The 19,279-nt window shown below is 49.0% G+C and overlaps 1 protein-coding gene across 4 annotated transcripts in view; it reads left to right on the top strand.

Annotated features, from left to right (window-relative positions):
* Window positions 1-19,279, top strand: part of LOC122389395 (pleckstrin homology domain-containing family F member 2-like) — a 43,619-nt gene that overhangs the window by 21,715 nt on the left and 2,625 nt on the right. For 3 of the 4 annotated variants that reach the window (XM_043381396.1, XM_043381365.1, XM_043381386.1), the window contains exons 3-5: window positions 9,847-10,036; window positions 16,434-16,551; window positions 18,379-18,530. In XM_043381396.1, the coding sequence (XP_043237331.1) occupies window positions 9,847-10,036; window positions 16,434-16,551; window positions 18,379-18,530 (460 nt within the window). Of the gene's footprint in view, window positions 1-9,846; window positions 10,037-16,433; window positions 16,552-18,378; window positions 18,531-18,918; window positions 19,247-19,279 lie in introns of those variants that run through there. The other variant, XM_043381375.1, reaches the window with a different exon arrangement.

Raw genomic sequence — 19,279 nt, 5'->3', positions numbered from 1 at the left:
TCCCCGCCTTCCCCCGCTGCACCCGCCTGTCCCTGTCTAACCCGGTACCGTGCCCATGACCCGGACCCCGCCCACCCGTCTGTCCCAGCCTGGCCCTACCCATCCCCGCCTGCTTCTACTCATCTTCGGCTGTTCGATAGCAAGCAAGAAACTAAACCGCTCCAGTCAATGATTCCGGATGGATCGCAGCAGCCGTGAAACACTGCTTGGCTTTTCTCTTATTTGTGATTTATCTGCAGCTGTCGATTAGCTGGGTTTCTGTGGCACAGAAGTCCATCTGAAGGGATGTCCCTGTGCGTTTCCCGTGGTTTCCAGTGCCCCTCCGTTCCGTTTGCCGTGGAGTGACGTGAGCCTGTCGTGAGCTCACTGTTCGCTGTGCTCCGTGTCCAGCGGCTAAGTTAGCAGTTCTGTCTGTCGCGGAGTGACTTAACTGGCCATAAGTCCGTACTCTGCCGATGGACTGGTGACTGGGCGGGAGCTACGGGGGGCGTACCATTCCGGCCGCCACGCGATCCGCCCGAGCGAAACTGAAGCCGCCGCCTCAGCCGGTGGGGAGGGGAGGGGAGGGTCAGAGCTGCGGCAGCCACCGCCAGCTGCGCCAGCTCTGCTCTGGTGCACGGCAAGCGCTGCGACAGGACAGGGCACTGCACTGACCTGACTGGAAAAGCTGGAATTTGCACGCTCTCAAGCGTGCAAATTGCTGCTCGCTCTTCCCATTCGAACACCTTGCATATTTTTCGCTCCCAGCCCGAAGTTCACGGGAGGTGCCGTTTTGGCTGGTCCGGTTGACACGGAATGCCCGAGCTCCCACGCGTGCAAATCGCGTCTGCCAGCTCGCAGCTCGACGGGTTACGAGTTGGGAGACGCGATTTGCACGAATGGGAGAGCTGTGCTCCAGCCTTTAGACATTGTGATGGTCAGGTCTGTGATGGACGGATGTTGGCAGGACGTCTGACGCTCAAGTGGTAACCATCAGCTGTGACAGTGTCAACTGTCGAGATAATACAAGCTCAGCATTCTTTTGATGCGATTCATATCGGTCTATCCTGTTGCTTTAGGACCTTGATATCTATGTGAATGAATAGGTATGAATCATACACCTTAACATCGATGTCTGATTCATCTATGTAGACTGCATTTTTCCGTCTCAGTGGTCGGACAATATCTGCAGGCACTTCACCCAGTGCACGGAATCTGCTGTAGATTTATCACCGCTCATGATCGATTCATCGCCCCTGTGGAAGTCCCTTTGGCGATGATACACGCTGCAGGCGGACGCCGGCCGCACTCGATTCGGGCACGTGCGCTATGGTCGGTGCTCATTACTCAGCCGAGCTCGTCATTCCATGGCTGGTGGTGGGTCGTCTTGTTCAGTTAGTTCCATCTGTGGCTGATGAATCAATGAACTTCACCTTCTCCATACGCGTATGTCCGTTAAAGGTAGTGTGCCAGCTTTCTTGGACCGTATGGAGTTAATGGCCCAGATAAGGAGAACCGGATTTTTAGAACTTATCCATACCTTCAAAACTCATGGAAACGTCTTAAATTCTTCAAATTTTGAGTACCCCAGTGCGAAATTCGCCCCGACGGGTTGTCGGTCGTACCCCAACCACATTTCACACCACTATGAACAATAAATGCACACACTGAAATCGCTATTACCGATATGCTCATCCAATCAAGTTTCGATAAACCCGTTCATCATCATCTCCTGCGGTTTCGAACACGCCTGTTAGGTGGCTTCTGATGCTCGTCGAGGTCGGAATTTCCAAATACGCGTGGTGCGTCGGGCCGCGCGCTCTGACTTCGGCCAAGAAAAATGCGTCAGCTGATCATTGTCATTCCTGCCACTTGCGTGTGGTGAAATGGGATCATAACTTATAAGACGGCTTTTTCATATCAATTATTTTACATAAAATCATATTTCAAACCATAAATAATGTTCGACAGCCAAATAAAAGAAACAATACCAATACGGGCTTACAGTTTAAGGCTCGACATTGTGTTGTCTACGATTAGACAGCTGATAACTCATTCCCGTACGTCGTATGGTCGTAACACTATAATGACCTTTGCTTATTGTCACAAGTGCGCCGCATTCGCGATTGTTGCCCGACGCCTGTTTGCAGGTGAGCCCTCTACAGTTGTTATACATATCTAAAAACCGAAAAACTTTTAGGCGAAAAAGGCACTATTCCAGGCCCATTTTTGATTTTTTTTTGCGATATTAGGTAAAAACAGAAGCTTCTTATCCTAGGAAAAATAAAATGGGAAATCTTTCAAAGGTGGCACACTACCTTTAATTTCTTGCTTTCCCATTCTTGGCAAGCTGGATGAACGTATTTTCAGACTGCATGCACATTGCACAACAGATAGGTACGGAGTTTAGCTAAGCTGCGCCATGGCTAGCATCCCCATTTATTCGCATGCGAGATATATTAGCGCTTGTCCGGGAGCTATCGTGTCCTCTATCATCCCAAAACATCATCTTACTAAAAGGCCTCTGGGTTCTGCCAAAGAAGATGAGTCGGACACCAGCCCGTGCTAAGATTACATTGTAAACACGTGGTGGCAAAAAAAGGAAGATTGTCATCCTGTATGATTTGGAATCAAAATATTGGACATTTGGTTACGATACCTGAAAATATGCTCAACTTGTGATGCATGAATTCAGGTGCTCGGCGCTTGTTATCATTTTCCGAAATAAGGCACTATGTACTATGTAAATGTATGCAACAGTTCAACATGCTGGAGCACCACTTCTAATACCAGACTACAGTGTGCTGCTGCTAGTTAGTTGTTCCGCATTGTGTTGCAATTTATCGTGAGATGACTCAAAGCTTCCCGTTGCACCGTCGTGTGTGCACAGCCGCTTATGTAAACCGGTGACTCGGAGACTGAAGGCATATTTCCGCAGGCGGTAAACGAACGTGGCCTTGCTGCCACACTGCGCCATGTGCCCGGAGAGATAACCTGCATAGGGCGTGCAGAGAGGCCGGCTGTCGAGCTGAGCCAGACTGGCCTGACTGTCTGTGAATTCCGCCCAGTGCCCATAGCGGCCGTCTGGGCCCCAGACGGCCGCTAGAGATTGTCAACCAGTACTGCTGTTATGGGCAAGGCCGTTGTTGGGATCTGCAGTATTCGGCCGTTGAGTTGATCAGCTACTCGGGCCAGTACGGGTGCGCAGTGACTCCGCTGGTGGATCAGACAGGGGCTGTTAGCCCCTGTCTGACACGGCGGTGTGGTGAACCGAAACTCGTCACGCACGCCGATCGAAGGCCGATATGCCTGCCCTGACACCATCCGCAAGAGGCTGGCAGGTGTGCGTCAACTCTGAGTCATTGATGGGTGGTCTATGATAATGTGTCGGCTGAAACAATGCACGCATTTTTCTGTAGCCGGCGCGGTGAAGGAGCGTCATCCCATTGTACCGCGCTCAGTAGTATATCGCTGGAGTAGCTCATCTCTTGTTAATGGGACTCTTCAACGGGAGATCAAACACTCGGGTACAAAGCTTGCACGGTTTTAGTTTTAGTGCATGATGGATATCTCATAAAACAGGCGCTGGCTGCCGCTGAGGAGCTGCATCACATGATAGGTTCAAAGGCGCTTGTCAACGGTGATCGACCTCTGAGCTTGATATCTCAAGTGTTGTGCCAATAATTGAAGACTGTTGATGTAGACCGGCCTCACACGTAACATTTCGTTTTGCATCTCACGCGACTTAGAACTCGAAAGGCGTCTCAACACTATCTGTCTGATCTGTCTGTTCCCTTTAGGCGGTCGGTTGTCGGTTGGCGTATGGTCGCCCGGAGACTGTTATGCGCAACCGGGACACCCCGCAGGAACAATGTCCACAGTTGTGCTATTCAGACCGCCCGATAACGCGGTTTGATGGTCATCTGCCGGCTCCGTCATCATACGAGCCTGTAATCTCGCTGTGAGCCACCCGAGACTCTGACCCGAGTGCGCCTGTCCGTGCCTCCCCGGCATCGGCTGTTGCTCGGCCCCATCGGCGCCACCTGTGTTCTGCCGGCACGGGGCGGTGGCGGCGCTCGCCGCCCGCACAGGTGTCCCGCCGGCCCCCGCCCCCGCCCCCGCCCGTCCGCCGCCCGGCCCGTCACGGGCGGGGAGCCGCAGTTCCGCTGGCATGACTGGCAGCACTGCTGAGCGACAGGGGTTTGTTGTGATGGTGTGCTGATAACAGCTGTGTGCTGTCCCTAATTGCCGCTACATTGGTTGGGACTGTGTCGTAAACAAATTGCCAAGGCCGATGGTGGATTTGGATTATGGGTGTTATCATTGAAGGAAACTCGTAGGGGCTCTTTGATTTAGTAAGGTGCTAACAAGGTTCTACTCGTGGGCGTGGCTGATATTCTAAAATGAAGTGAACGGTATTCGGAAGGCTTCTCAAGACTGATAGTATCACGCCGTATGGCTAGAGGAATGCTGCGGCTCGCTGGGGGTGCGTTTTGTCTTGTGTTGCTAACGCCACACTACCCACTTGTGTCAAAAAGACTTTCTGGCATGGATGCTGGGCATGTTTCAATGGCCAGTCCGTGTGAACGGCTGTAGATGTAGCGTCTCATTGTGAATATCGCCTCGCAGCGACTCGACCATTCACTGTTCATAGCGTGACTTCCTTATCGGGCTGGTTTGTTTGCTGACCTGCACTGCTGTTTGCGGACTGCTGCCGCGATTAGGCAGCGTTTGCCCATTCCCGTGCGTTGTGTCACCGCTGACACGTGTTTGTGGCTCTATAGCACCGTGGTGTCCGGGGGCGGTGTCCAGAGAAGAACCCGCGATCCCTCTGATCAATCCTGAGGAACTCACTGAGTTCCCTGATAGCTCTCCGCTCTTTTAACCCTACTGGCCCCATTGTACAGAACATTTTACAGAAGCTTACCGGTCTTGGCCGAGAGGGAAAACGTGTGCGGCTCTGCTGGATCCCGAGCCACGTAGGCATCCAAGGTAACGAGACTGCCGACTTGGCGGCTAGGACGAGGACGAGGACTGGCGGCGAGCTAAGGACTTTTTCCCTACTTCTCGCACAGCAAATGGCAAAGCAGGTGGGATGGCTGCTTGGGCAACAAGCTTCTCTCTCTCTCAAGCCCACACTAGCACCGTGGGCCTCCGCCATGCGCCAAAACAGGTCCTGTGCAGGCTGAGGACTGGGCACACGTACGGCACCCACGGCTTTCTCGTCTGTGGAGGAGACAGACCTACGTGTCCTAGATGCACTGTCCCCCTATCGGTGAGGCATGTTCTACTGGACTGTCCTCAGCTAAATCGTGAAAGGGAAGCGCACTTCGGGGCTACACATCAGCTGACCATCCAAAACCTGCTGGGTAACGACTCGCACCTCCTAGACAGGGAAGCCCTCTTTGCGTTCGTCAAAACCTCTGGACTCCGAGTAGTCTACTCTCACCAAGTCTCGTAGAACTCTTTCCTTACCGGAACTCCTGCCTCGCTGTCCTGCGAGGGTTTGCTTTTATCTTCGAACACGATAGTTTCTTAATCCAGACCTAGTATGTTGGACGTTAACCCGAGCAATGCTTCTTGAGGGACTGTTGTCCCGTTCTTACCTCATTTTACTCGTCCTTTGAGAGAAAACTGCACATTGCCCACCATTGTTCAGCACGCCCACCTGCGCTTTAAGACTGTTGTTAACTCTTTGTTCAGTTCTTGCCCCGCACCTCACGCAAGAAGATAAGTTACTGGCGTCATATAACCCTCAGAGGTTGGGCACACATGCGGAACTTTATATACCGTGGCGGTTGTAGCTACAACCCCAATTTTTAAAAGTACAACCCCAATGGCAAAACTACAACCCCAACATTGGAAAATTAAGAATTAGCCTGAAACACATGAAAATGAACAAAATATGTATCCCTTCAGAAGTAGATAATTGAGATATATCAAGAAAGTGAAGATATCAATAAATTAGGACATCTTTTTGAATTCCAGATGATAAAAACATTGAAAGTGCTCTGTTAAGAACATGAACATATTATTCCGCTGAGACAGTGAGCAGAGCATGATATGAAAGTCAATCACTTCACACTTCTTAAGCATACTAAGTGAATCATATTGAAAAAGTTCCAAAAAATCTTAACATGTAACATGAAAGTGTGAAGCAAAAGAAATCATAACATTCATCATACTTTTGCAGTGGCGAATCCAGCTCAGAGTTTGGGGGGGGGGGGGCAAACCATAACAATTTATCGATTCTTTCCATGCCTCGTCCATAGGCGTAATATTAAAATTATGCCGTTTGGGAGGGGCAAATGCCCATTTTGCCCCCCCCCCTGAATCCTGATCCGCCACTGTACTTTTGGGTTTTCTCACTAAATATTTCATACCTGTGGGCTGTGCTTATCAAAGAGATAAGCATATAGATGAAAAGTTTGACACAAAACAGTAAGCTTCAGAAATAAGTTAACCTAACCTAAGCCTCCACCCTATGTAGCATTCAATCACCAATCATAATATCAAATACATTTTTTAAGTGAAATATCACTCTGTTCGCAATTTTGTCAGTTGGCACAATACCACCAATCAGCACGAATATTTGGCTAAAATGACGACACTTGAAATCAACGTTGACGACCATAAAAAGTAAAAACCAATCCTGTGCGATAATTAGTGCTGATGATCTTACTGACAGGTTCGCGAACAGAATGCAAACGATGCAAACTAAGTCACATGTAACTTGTAAGCCAGCATGACGCATTTGATACAAATGCAAGGTTTTGGCGACGTCTGTCAAATCAGCAGCAACGAATATCAGCCTCTCAGCAGCATATTTCGGGGTCTTTCGATTTGGCTGAAAATCGGTATCCAGGGCCTCCTCGATGCGCTGATTCCGAAAATATGCCTCTTTGGGGTGGTATTTTGCACCGTTAACGAGTTAATGACCAATTAACATTTTAACGGGAAACGGCGGGGTCTTTCGATTTAGCTGAAAATCGGTGTACAGGGCCTCCTCGATGCGCTGATTCCGAAAATGTACCTTTTTGGGGTGGTATTTTGCACCGTAACCGAGTTAACATTTTAATAACATTAACATTTTAATGGGAAACGGCGGGTTCTTTCGATTTAGCTGAAAATTGGTATACAGGGCCTGTTTGATGCGCTGATTCCGAAAATGTACTTCTTTGAGGTAGTATTTTACACCGTTAACGAGTTAACGACCAATTAACATTTTAACGGGAAACGGCGGCGTCTTTCGATTTGGCTGAAAATCGGTATACAGGGCCTCCTCGATGCGCTGATTCCGAAAATGTACCTCTTTGTGGTGGTATTTTGCACCGTTAACGAGTTAACGACCAATTAACATTTTAATGGGAAACGGCGGGGTCTTTCGATTTAGCTGAAAATCGGTATACAGGACCTCCTCGATGCGCTGATTCCGAAAATGTGCCTCTTTGGGGTGGTATTTTGCACCGTTAACGAGTAAACGGCCAATCAACATTTTAACGGGAAACGACGGGGTCTTTCGATTTGGCTGAAAATCGGTGTACAGGGCCTCCTCGATGCGCTTATTCCGAAAATGTACCTCTTTGGGGTGGTATTTTGCACCGTTAACGAATTAACGGCCAACTAACATTTTAACGGTAAACGGCGGGGTCTTTCGATTTAGCTGAAAATCGGTGTACGTTCAGTGTCTCAGGGGCAGACAAACAAGCCGCTATGTGTTCCTAGCCATCGTGGCTGTGAAGAGTATGCGTTTTGTTTACGATTCGCCAAACAATGCATAATTATACATTTGCTCGTTGAAAAAAAGAAGATCATCTAGTTTATTGAAGTATTCGGTGATATGAAAAGGCTGTGGCATTTATTATTTAGTTTCCTCAGGTTGAGATAATTTAGATCCAGTGTTATGTTCCTTTGCGGCATTGTGTTCGGTATGTTGTCCTCGTTTGCAAAATATCTCATGTCTGATCCGTCACTATTCCGGTTTATACTACCCGTTTCCGTAATAGACGTATTCCAGACGACAGTGGCATTAATATACAAAGATGGACTCGTTTTAAGTTTTTTAGTCTAAAAATAACGTATTCCTGTTTAGGTCTTCGTTGTCAATTGCCACGAGTGGCTTAAATTGTTACTCGTAGGGAAAGAGCCCTGCTCCAATACTGAGTAATGTTTGTGTCAAATGTGGAAAGAAACAAGTATTCATAGGGACTGTGATTTTGGGCGTTTACCTACCGTTTCCGAATCGCCACGACCAGTACCTAGCGGCGGAACACCCTCAATTAAGGGGGGCACTGTCGACTTTTGATCCCATTCTTTCCATGCAACGCCCATAGGGCTAATGTTAAAATGCTAAAATCAAAGGGGGCACGGTTCCCCGATGCCCTCCCCGTTCCGCCGCCTATGGCCACGACCATGGTGGCGACTGGCGATACCCGAGTACCTACAACCAGGCACATAGCCAATGGAGGGACGACAGGGTCAGCCGTCTCTCCCTGGAGATGGACCACTTTTATTTTTTATTTATTTTTTTTTTGTAAATGAAAATGTGGGCCCCTCCCGAAAAATAGTGGGCCGAATCCGGGGACTTTTCGGGTTTTGGTGGGGGTATACCCTGGGCTCCGGCAAACTACAACCCCAATGAAAAACAAAAAGTTCCACCTCTGGTTGGGCACGCCACCAAACCCAATCATCATCATCAGAGCTGTTGCGCCACACCCCTCTCTGTTCTGTCTGTTACAGTTGAACTGCCAGCGGATCCCCTCTCACTGTTCTGTGGTTCGTTTCAGTACAACTGCCAGCGGATCCCCTCTCACTGATATGCTGTTCGTTCCAGTACAACTGCCAGCGGATCCCCTCTCACTGTTCTGCTGTTCGTTCCAGTACAACTGCCAGCGGATCCCCTCTCACTGTTGTGCTGTTCGTTCCAGTACAACTGCCAGCGGATCCCCTCTCACTGTTGTGCTGTTCGTTCCAGTACAACTGCCAGCGGATTCCCTCTCACTGTTGTGCTGTTCGTTCCAGTACAACTGCCAGCGGATTCCCTCTCACTGTTCTGCTGTTCGTTCCAGTACAACTGCCAGCGAATCCCCTCTCACTGCTATGCTGTTCGTTCCAGTACAACTGCCAGCGGATCCCCTCTCACTGCTATGCTGTTCGTTCCAGTACAACTGCCAGCGGATCCCCTCTCACTGTTCTGCTGTTCGTTCCAGTACAACTGCCAGCGGATTCCCTCTCACTGTTCTGCTGTTCGTTCCAGTACAACTGCCAGCGGATCCCCTCTCACTGTTATGCTGTTCGTTCCAGTACAACTGCCAGCGGATCCCCTCTCACTATTATGCTGTTCGTTCCAGTACAACTGCCAGCGGATCCCCTCTCACTGTTATGCTGTTCGTTCCAGTACAACTGCCAGCGGATCCCCTCTCACTGTTGTGCTGTTCGTTCCAGTACAACTGCCAGCGGATCCCCTCTCACTGTTGTGCTGTTCGTTCCAGTACAACTGCCAGCGGATCCCCTCTCACTGTTATGCTGTTCGTTCCAGTACAACTGCCAGCGGATCCCCTCTCACTGTTGTGCTGTTCGTTCCAGTACAACTGCCAGCGGATCACCTCTCACTGTTCTGCTGTTCGTTCCATTACAACTGCCAGCGGATCCCCTCTCACTGTTCTGCTGTTTGTTCCAGTACAACTGCCAGCGGATCCCCTCTCACTGTTCTGCTGTTCGTTCCAGTACAACTGCCAGCGGATCCCCTCTCACTGATATGCTGTTCGTTCCGGTACAACTGCCAGCGGATCCCCTCTCACTGATATGCTGTTCGTTCCAGTACAACTGCCAGCGGATCCCCTCTCACTGATATGCTGTTCGTTCCAGTACAACTGCCAGCGGATCATCCCGCTGGAGGAGGTAAAGCTGGAGTCGCTCGAGGACGACGCGCAGTACAAGAACGGCTGGCTGGTGCGCACGCGCACCAAGTCGTTCGCCGTGTACGCCGCCACCGCCGCCGAGAAGGCAGAGTGGATGGCGCACATCAACAAATGCGTCGACGACCTGCTCAAAAAGAGTGAGTGTGCACTCAGCGCTATGTTTGAACTCAAATGTTGATTTATTGTTTGAAAATCGGACACACTGTGAATTGTCATTATTAGCCGAATGGCCTTGGCTTTGCCACTGAGCTTTGTGTTCCGCCTTCAGCTCCGGTTATTGTGGCTGAGGGGAATCTAGCGCTGACCTGGTCCATGGCATTGTTGTCTCGGCCAGATGATAGTCCCTGCTGACGGTAGAAAGGCTCGGATTGTGCTGCGTTGAACCGTGACGGCAGTCTGGCTGCCGAGCTGCTCCGGCAATCAGGCAGCTCACCACACACAAAAACTTATCTCACGGGAGGCCGGTCAACCGAATCAACCAGACGGCAGTCTGGCTGTCTGCGTCATAAATCAGTGCGGGAGGAACAATTGTCCAGGGGTAGTTCTCGAAAATGAACATGACATTGATATGCACGGTAAAAAAAAAACATGAACATGGATTACATAAACTTCCTGGCTGCTCATGCTATTTATTATGTTGGTCATACGCTAGTTAGTTGGAATTTAGGTAGGCTGCCGCTGAAGCTCATATACACCTTTTTGCACTACAAATCGGCATCTGGTCATTCAATTTCGACACTTTGCATTCAATATCGACAGAGCTACCTCCATTTAGACATACCTCACACATTTCGAATTATTTCATCAATTTAAAAAAGCACCGGTTCATATTCGATCTGTTGCGTCGAATTTCGACGGGGGCATTGAATTTCGACAATGGTCAGCTGTAAATGAAGAACTGCATTTGACTTTGACATTTTACAATCAATTTAGACAATGGTTGTTTGGCTTTTTTATAGATTTACTTTAAATTTATGATAAAACTGTCTTATCAAGTGAAAGCTATGACGCATTTTCATGGATATGATGTAAGATGTAAGAGTAAGAGAGATGATGATGTAAGTGATGTAAGAGTGCCCCTCCCCCGCTCCTCAGCCGGTGGGCTCTGCCGCCGCTGACTTTGGGGCTGACTGGTGGCCGCTGTTGAGCTGTTGCCGTCCGCCGTCGCGCTGCTGTCGTGGTCCGGGCCGTGGGCCGCCCGCGGCGGTGCTCGTTGTCGGCCGCTGATTTGCTGCCCCGGGGCGGCCCCGACCCGGCGTTGGGTGGGGCGCCTCGTAAGCGCGTTAGCAGCATTCAAGGACCCGTAATTGACATTCGACGGACCCGATGCAATTGAACACGGCACCGCGTATGTATGTACAGCCGCTCCAGAGGTAGCCCGGGACGGGCGCTTTTGTCGGAGCTACTATGAACGCGTGCAATGGGTGACCATCAGCACGCAACAACGAAGCATCATAAGGATTCAGATGGATAAGGATGCAGATGGAGTACGGATGAATTTACCGGCCGTGCTGTAGGCAAATTTTATTTACACCTTTTTTCAATCCGAATCGGCATCCGTTCATTCAATTACGGCAGCGGGCACCTTATCTCGACAGGCACTCCAACAACTCGACACTGGAGCACTTATTTCGACACTTTTCACGGATTTAGACTAGCATCTGTTGATACTTGACCAGGGTCATTGAACAACGGCAGGGGCATTTAATATCGACAAAGGGCATTATTTTTTGTCATACTGCATTTTACGTCGGCAGCTTGCAGCCAAGCTAGACAATGGTCAATTTATCTCATCAGTGAATTAAGCAACTCTCATCTTTTCGGAAAGGCATTCTAAGAATGTGCGTTAAAATGTTCCACAGTACTGTAAAGAGACACTCAATATGGGCGTTTGGTTGCTAAGTAACCACACCTTTTTCAATCCGAAGCGGCAACCGTTCATTGGAATACGGCAAGGGGCACCTAATTTCGTCAGTCGCTCTGGAACCTTAACACCGGTTCGTCCCTAACATCACCCGCTTCCGGCACACAAGCTGACCTCATTCGAGGTCACCATCCTTGCATCACTCTGTGACAATGTGGAAGCACTGGCGAATCCAAAGGGCGACGGGGGTCATTCGGGGCCACGCTTCTAGCGAATCCAAAGGTTGACGGGGGTCATTCGGGGCCTCGCTCTTTTCAATGCATCTAAAGTTGACAATGTTTCAGCCGTATTTCTTGCATGAAAAACAAAAATATTGATTTTTTTTCCATTTGTGTCGATCTGTCGACACATTGTGAGTGACGCTGACCGCCAGCGCGGATGGTTCAGGTCTGCCGAGATGGGAATGGGCATGTCACCGGAGAGCGGCAACAATGTTTGCAGGACGGTGGTGGTGGTCAGTCATGGTCAACTGTATTTCTGGACAAAAAAAAAACTGCCCTCTGGAAAGGTGGAGACCCGCTACGGGCTGACCCATCGATCGCTTTGGCTGCAAATCCGTAGCGGGACAGTTTTATACCAGCGCCTTGTCAGCCGCCGCAGCTCACTGCTCACGTACTGGTAGACTCACCCAAATGCTTCCTCCGCATGATCCTCTCACCTCATGACTCTGACATGGCTTGCTAGCCTACTCAAACTCCATTGACAGAAAAAAACGTTTAGACCTTAAAACCACGGCCTTGGCGTATTTTGTGTTCCATTTATCCAAGGGAAGTCTAAGAAAAGGAAAAATGCTATAAATTCTATTGGGAAGCATTGAAAACGCATTAATGTAAAAAATATGGTTTTAAATTTGTTCGATTTAACTTGTTATACCGCCAACGAAACTGCATGACCATTGCCATTGTAAAATGAAATTTGCCTTTTTCCAATGCCCGATGCCACAGTCCTATGCCGTGTGCCGAAATCCATTGGCCAATGTCGAAAGCACGCTCATTGTCGACATTAAATGCCCCATGTCACGCTGCTGCACTATGCCGAGTTTGAGGCGTGGTTTGTCGAAAGCGCACTCCAGCTGACGTTCCTAATGCAGATCTGCCGAAACTAACTGACCAGATGCCGATTCGGATCGAAAAAAGGTGTACATAAGGTTCTGAACGCCATGATTGGGAGCGACTGGGACGACCAGCATCCAGCAGGTCATTTTTCTTTATTTTTCAAAAACTGCTCAATCAACGATTTTTAAATAAGCAATGTCTAAATCAAATGAGTGATGTCGATTTTGATTGTAAAATGGCGAGATTGAATGTCTCGTGTCTAAGTCCATGTCTAACGTCTATATACGTAAGGCCTTGTCTAAATTGAATGCCCCTTGCCGAAATGATGACTGATGTCGATGTGGTGTGCCCGATGTCAAAGTAGAGCCCATATGACGAAACAAAATGCCCCTATTCGAAGCAAATGAGAGATCGCTAAAATTGAATGCAATTCGCCGAAATTGAATGAAAAGATGCCTATTTTGAGTGCCAAAAGGTGTATTTTCATGCAAGGCATGCTGCAAAGTGTATCGATTTCAGCCATATACAGAGAGACTTGTGCTGTCTGGATGTCTGCGTCATGACCTTTGTGTTGTGAGTATAGGGTGCACAGCGAGTTAGTATTAGGGCGGGTCGATGGAAAAAGTTTCCAAGTGAAGAGCGATTTTCCTACGGGCTGATCCATAAAACGGTTAAAACATATTTTTTGCGAATTTTTGAAAAGGAACTGGGCGCGCCGTCAACGGTTTTTCGAGACCACTTTTGCTAATTTTTCTCGTTGTTTGCAAAATGTAGTGGGAATAATTCGAGAAAGGTACTATATTTACAACTTTCCTAGTTCTACATGCTTACCCCCACCTCTTCACAAAGTTTGGAAACCCCAGTGGCAGAATCGTGCTCAGAATAGCGATTAGCATCGGCGCTCTGAGCGCAACGAAACCAGCGCCATCTATTGAGCGAGTTTGGCATAACATTGATTTTGACGGCTTTCCGACCGTTAAAAGCTGACGCAGCCGCTGCCACGTCGGGTATATGGTGTTCTTTGGTGTCCTAGGTGTCTGGTGTTCCTTATTTGACACTAGGTGAGTTGTACCCATTCGATCCGAAATACTTCAGGAATCATAAATTGCTCCGGAAGCTATACCTATAGTGATTTCGCCAAGAAAACAGCGAGATGCTTAACTTTGATACCTATATGTTTATCAGTTAAATTAAGTTTTGCAGACAGATAACATCAGTCCAAACCGTATGTTCATTTTTGAATGCAATGTAGCCAGCCACCTAACCGTCCTAGGACAGAAAATCACACTTCGATAATTGATTTAAACGCCGGCATGAGAGCGTTGCATTGCGTCGTGATGGCACACGTGATGTAACCGAGACGTGCTCTCTTAATAAAAGCAACGTATGCTGCCCAAGTTAGGAACCGGACGGCTCGCTCCACTGCCTGAGTAGTGAGTATGGGTAGGTATGCACCGGATCGAAATTAATTTGTTAAGCAGCGGGTCGAAGGTCGCCCTCTTCCAGCGAGATTGCTACTGGTGACTCTGTAACGCGTTCTTTGGACCGATCTATGAGCTGCATGTAGTGCATGACTTGTTTATTGCAAAATGCTGATAGAATCGCATATCTTTATGTCTCCTGCCTCATTCGCTTCCTATACTTTTTTGCCATAAGTGTCTCGAGTCTTTTTATCACCATTCCTTAGTTCAGCAAGCATCGCAGTGTATGCACTGTTTGCTGGCTGTCTGTATCGGCCAGTACAGCCCAAAAAAGTTTCCTATAGTGAGCCCGGTACTTATTCCTGTCGATCACTGGGCGAATAACACAGACCGGTGAGCTGAGAGGTCTCGCTATAGCTGGATGCTTTGGAGTAATCCGTCTCTGCAATGTTTACTCCGTAATTTCGGACCACATTGGGACATAGTGAACAACATTGAACTCGGTGATAGTTCGAAGCTGGTCAATATATGTTGTATGATGGGCGATCGCGACGGAATACGTAACTTGCAAGCTGCCAACGTAAGCCATTTTGCCAAATTCAAGGGCTCAAGCTTCCTTACTGACAGCTACCTCAGGATTTGTCAAGAGCGTGACGCCTGCTTCCGGGCTGTTCGGAAGTGTTCTCTGATCCTGGTCTGCATGGCGTTGCCCGAAACGGCACGAACGGTTCCTGCTCGATGCACAGGCACTCTTGGTAAATGGTCCACTGATCGGCGCAGCTTTAGTCCAGTGGCTTTTCTACAAGTCTTGTAAACTTGTTTAATAGTTTGGCCCTTGTCTGATTTTGGTGTAAAATAGAATAAGCATTAACTACCGGGCTCATTTACTGAAGCAATATGCTCGTCCAACAGGCTCGTCATAGCCGATGATACAGCACGGCTATCCTATTTATCATGATAAACGACGCATCCTTATGCACGTAAAATGCAGAAGGGCATTTCCTTTGTAATCACTTGCCTATCTGAGAACAGAATGTGAAGTGTCACCGAGGACCACCACGCGGCATTAGTTCCGTTTCGACATGGAGGCTCCCTTCCACTAACTGCAACAATGTCACATGATTGGGATCACAACTTGCGTCGGCGACCACTCAGCAGCTACTACCGCGGTTATTATGAGGTCAGTTTCCCTCAAAGCTCGATGCTCCACTGCTTGTTGCGGTGCCCCAGCCCCAATAGGTCATCAAAATAGGATCTGATGGTCCGATGAGAACGCGCGACTCGGGCAGTGATATGATACGCGGATCGCCGATCAGCAGGATACCTCGCAACTCATCCTCAGTCTGTTGTCAGATGAAGCCGGGCTAAGTTGACGAGGCTAACTTAGTACTTAGTTATCCTGCAATTGAGCTGCTACTGTTCAGTTCTAACACTAAGTTTGCATTTCAAAAGAAAGGTTAAATTTACATGCAAGGAAATAATCGAAGCCAAAACTGAAAATAATGCTGCTGAAGTCTCAGCGCAGAATCAAATGACTAATAGGTCCAGCGGACACTATCGCACTTGGCGCATAATGGCTGTGCTAAAGTCAGGTGAACCCCCAATATGTACATTTCATGGCTACTTTAATTGCAATTGACAGCTTTCACGCTATATACGCTCCTGTGCCTTACGTTTTTTCATCAGCGTCCTAAGATCGCATCAGCAGAAAGCATATTGTCTCGGCCGACGCAAGGTTAACAGCCCTCTCAAGAGATGGCGCTGCGATCGAGTTGCGGAAAACCGATACAGAGAGCATGGCACCATGGCCACAGTTAAAGAGATACAGCCAACAGACTTGCAGAATAGGTTGAGGAATAGCTGAAGTTTCGAGGTATATATTTGAAAATAATAAATCATATGATATTTGTGCTCAAAACTCGCGTGCAGTGAAAATGTAGCGAAAAACCCGGTTGATTAATTGGCTGCGGCGACCCGCAACCTCAACCAAAAAAATTGAAAAAAATTCACACAGTCTTCTTGTGACATGCTCCGTAGGAATTTCGGTCTTCATTATGTGTCCTCGAAAAAAAGTTCTCGGATGACCCGCCCTAGTTAGTATGTATCTGACCTGACCTGACGTGTCTCCGGACAGGCGGTAAGCTGGGCGCCACTGACCACGCGGCCGTCTGGGTGCCAGACACCGAGGCCGGCAGCTGCATGCACTGCAAAAAGAGTCAGTTCACAATCATCAACCGGCGCCACCACTGCAGGTCAGTTATACAGGGGGAGGCTCACCGGCCATTGGTACCCAGATAACCTAACCTAACCAGACCTAACCGACCCCAATCACAATCATCAACCGGCGCCACCACTGCAGGTTATTTATACAGGGGGCGGCTCACCGACCACTGGTACCCAGCTAACCTAACCTAACCTAACCTAACCGGACATACCTACCCCAATCACAATCATCAACCGGCGCCACCACTGCAGGTCATTTATACAGGGGGCGGCTCACCGACCACTGGTACCCAGCTAACCTACCTGACCTAACCTAACCGGACATACCTACCCCAATCACAATCATCAACCGGGGCCACCACTGCAGGTCAGTTGGACAGAGGGCGGCTTACCGGTCACTGGTCGGGGCTCACGACTCAGTGCTGATCGCTGATATGGTGCGGAACGGTGATTTAGTATTACATCACCAAATATATAAGGTCTTCACATTGCTAATAGTAGGAATTTCGGCTAAAGGTGTAATAGGTCTCTCTGTGAAGTAGGGTGAAGTCGTATAAGAGTACGCACTTAGTGGATTTCTTGCTCTCATTTGTTTAATATTTGAAGGAAAGAAATCGCAAATAGGGAATATTAAAGTTCATTGAATTAGCCATCAACCCATGGGGCAACGATCCTTCAGCGTAAATGGAAGTGGTCTAAAACTGACATTTTCTGAACCGTTGCACTTGCGTACTCTTACCATATGGGGTGTGTAAGAGTACGCACGCCAGGCGGGTGGAGTACGCAAGCATATGAACACACACCTATGCAGCTTGCACTGTCCAAATGCTTAGCTTCAAACTCAGAAGGCATTTAAGTTAATTCTAGTATCCAAAAAGAAAAACATAAAATAAATCTTTCAAGTCTATAAATCAGGAAATAATCATGTCGTGTGTTTCTAAAAAAAATGCACAATCAAAAAGGAGAATAACTCGTATTTGGAAGAATTTCGGGTACGCATCTGCATCACAGTGCTCCATTGATGATATACCTACAAAACAAACGTCATTGAGCGATAGATTAATAATTATATATTTCTGTATATTCGATTTAATGTATAATTCTGCGTACTCTTACCCTCCTGAACAGTGCGTCCTCTTACCGTACATGCAATTCGCGCACAAAACAACCCCGAAACGTTGTGCAAAACTTCGCAAACAGAATATTGCACTGTACAGTATTTCCCCAGATAACCTCACAAGTTTCCCACAACAATCACGGAAATGTACCTCATCTCAACTGCCAAGTATCAAAATTATTGTACCATATCATAATAATATCATGACGCTCGAAAATAATATTCATCGCCTTAAACTCAACAGCGTCGCCGCTCAACGCCCACGTTCCGTTGGTGACATGCACGCACTGGCGGCTTCATGTCACTTCATGAACTCGACAAACCTGCGTTGCTAAGCAACCGAAACAGCTGATGCGTACTCTTATCGCCCGCGTACTCTTACCCGCCCTTACCCTAGCAGTACACGGGAAAGGAAGTACCGGTGAACCCAAGTCAAAAATCGGTGCGACCCTCTGTTACACTTCCTCCCCGACATCCTCATCCATCTCCCAGGTCAGGTGGCACGGTGACTCGAACTTAGCAGCCCTCCGTCGGGCGGGCGGGGTGGCACCGCCACGGCACCGTGGAGCTGCACTTTCAAGAGAGACTGTGCGACGCTGTCCGACCATTCCAATAATGCCGCCAGTGTGTGATCCCTGTAGGAGGTGCTGCGAGTGGTGCCTCAGTCTCAGTCTGTTTATCGCCCCTCCCCATATGTTAGGTGTATGACTCTGACCTGATCCGCCCCCTCTCCCCACAGAAAGTGCGGTAAGGTGGTGTGCGGTCCCTGTTCCAACAAGAAGTGGATTCTGCCCAGCCAGTCGTCCAAGCCACTACGTGTCTGCCTGACCTGCTACGACGAGCTGAGCCGAGCCAAGGCCGACGACAATCGGCTGGCCGGCGACACACGAGGTCAGTACGGCTGTACAATTGTACATGAGGTCATAGCGGTGACATTAGGTTAGTACTGAGACGCACGAGGTCAAGACGGCGGTACTGGGGGGTCGGAGCGGCTGACGAGGCCAGTGTGATGTATTTCTTATCCGCTTGATGTATTTTGAGGTTTTATGACTTGTGAGTTTGGTAGGGGTAAAAACTCGTATTTTTGCGTATTGTTCTTATCGAAGCCACTGTCCGTCTATCGTTAGCCGCACACCTCAGTCTGACGTCCACCCCTGTTTGTTGTGCGCTGTCTCGGTGTCTGGACTGACCGGTCGCTGGCCGTCCGTCCTCGTCTCGGCGTCTGTACCCGTCCCTCCGTGACACTGACCCTTCTGACCGACCGGTGCGCCGGCCGTAGACGGCTGTGACCGGCCGCCGCCGCACCTGGCGCCGCGGCCCGTGCCGCCGCCGGCCTCCGAGCACCGGCGCAGACCCACGCCGCTGGCCCAGGTCTCGCTGTGGTGGGACAGCTTCGGTGAGACGACGCGCTCCGTCCCGCCGCCCGCTAACGCTGGTGCCGGCGGGCGGGACTGTGGTGTGTGGGGTGTTTGAAGTTGGACGGCGTGGAGGACTGAACTGGTGTCTCTATTGCGTGGGTGGGTTATGTTTTGGAGGTTCTGAATCGGCATGCTGTCCGGATTTCATTGAGTTTGTGATGCGGTTGAATGTTGGTCTTTGTGTTGGTTCACTCCACTCCCACAGGGTGTCTCCACCCAAAT

The sequence above is a fragment of the Amphibalanus amphitrite genome, unplaced genomic scaffold (assembly GCF_019059575.1).
Source record: "Amphibalanus amphitrite isolate SeventyFive unplaced genomic scaffold, NRLGWU_Aamphi_draft 000019F_arrow, whole genome shotgun sequence".
Classification (NCBI taxonomy): Eukaryota; Metazoa; Arthropoda; class Thecostraca; order Balanomorpha; family Balanidae; genus Amphibalanus; species Amphibalanus amphitrite.
This window is presented reverse-complemented; position numbering and strand designations above follow the sequence as displayed.